This window comes from Fragaria vesca, unplaced genomic scaffold (assembly GCF_000184155.1).
Source record: "Fragaria vesca subsp. vesca unplaced genomic scaffold, FraVesHawaii_1.0 scf0513090, whole genome shotgun sequence".
Taxonomy (NCBI): Eukaryota; Viridiplantae; Streptophyta; class Magnoliopsida; order Rosales; family Rosaceae; genus Fragaria; species Fragaria vesca.
This window is the reverse complement of record NW_004443444.1, coordinates 397,258-398,191: the sequence shown is the minus strand read 5'-3', so window position 1 is coordinate 398,191 and position 934 is coordinate 397,258. Positions and strand designations below refer to the sequence as shown.

At 36.5% G+C, this 934-nt stretch overlaps 1 protein-coding gene across 1 annotated transcript; it reads left to right on the top strand.

Annotated features, from left to right (window-relative positions):
- Positions 1-47: 47 nt before the first annotated feature.
- Positions 48-634, top strand: LOC101304349 (protein FAR1-RELATED SEQUENCE 5-like). Its single transcript, XM_004309818.1, has 2 exons — positions 48-261; positions 399-634. Exons 1-2 carry the CDS (start codon positions 48-50, stop codon positions 632-634), a joined length of 450 nt encoding a protein of 149 aa, XP_004309866.1.
- The last annotated feature ends 300 nt before the right edge of the window (positions 635-934 follow it).

The following is a 934-nucleotide window of genomic DNA, read 5'->3' as shown; positions in this document are numbered from 1 at the left end:
TTTGGTTTTTTTTATTTTTCTCGCAATCTTGATTGTAGGTTTTGAGGATGGAAGAATCTGTGGAAGAAAGTAGCATGGAGCTATCAAAAGAAGAATTGATATGGAAGCCTAGATATGGTATGGAGTTTGATTATGATGAAGTTGCATATGATTTTTATAATGAGTATGGACGCAGAGAAGGCTTCAGCATTAGAAAAGATAGTTGTGCCAAGGATAAGTTTGGGGTAATCACTTCAAGGACTTTTGTTTGTTGTAAGGAAGGTGTGCGAGGGAAGGACAAGAGAAACGATTTGACCAAAAACCCAAGAGGCTTTTTTAACAAAAAAAAAAAACCCAAAGAGGTGAGACAAGGACCGGATGTGGAGCGCATATTGGCATTAAGTTTGTTAGGCGTACAGGGAAGTATTGTGTGTACCGTTTCTCCGAAGAGCATAATCATCCTCTTGTTAAGATAGATCTTGTGCATATGTTGCCATCTCACCGAAATGCCAAAGCTTCAGATGGTGCATTTATAGACTTGACTTCAAATTCAAGAGTTCCGCCAAAGTCTGCATTTGAATTAATGGGTAAGCATGCTGGTGGAATATTGAGATTTTCAAAGCAAGACCAAAAGAACTATCTTCGAACTGTCTGACAAAAAAACAAAATAATAATTTGGAGAAGCTGGTTATCTGTTGGAATATTTTTCAAAGAAAATGTTGGACAATCCATCTTTTTTCTATGAGATGCAGTTGGATAGTGAGGAACAAATCACCAACATTTTCTGGGCAGATGCTAAAATAATAATGGATTATGCTTCATTTGGAGATGTTGTAAGTTTTGATACAACTTACAAAATTAACGAAGAAAATTAATCGGCCATTTGCGGTATTTGTTGGACTAAATCACCACAGGGAGACGATTATATATTGTCACATCCCGGTTCTTAAATTAA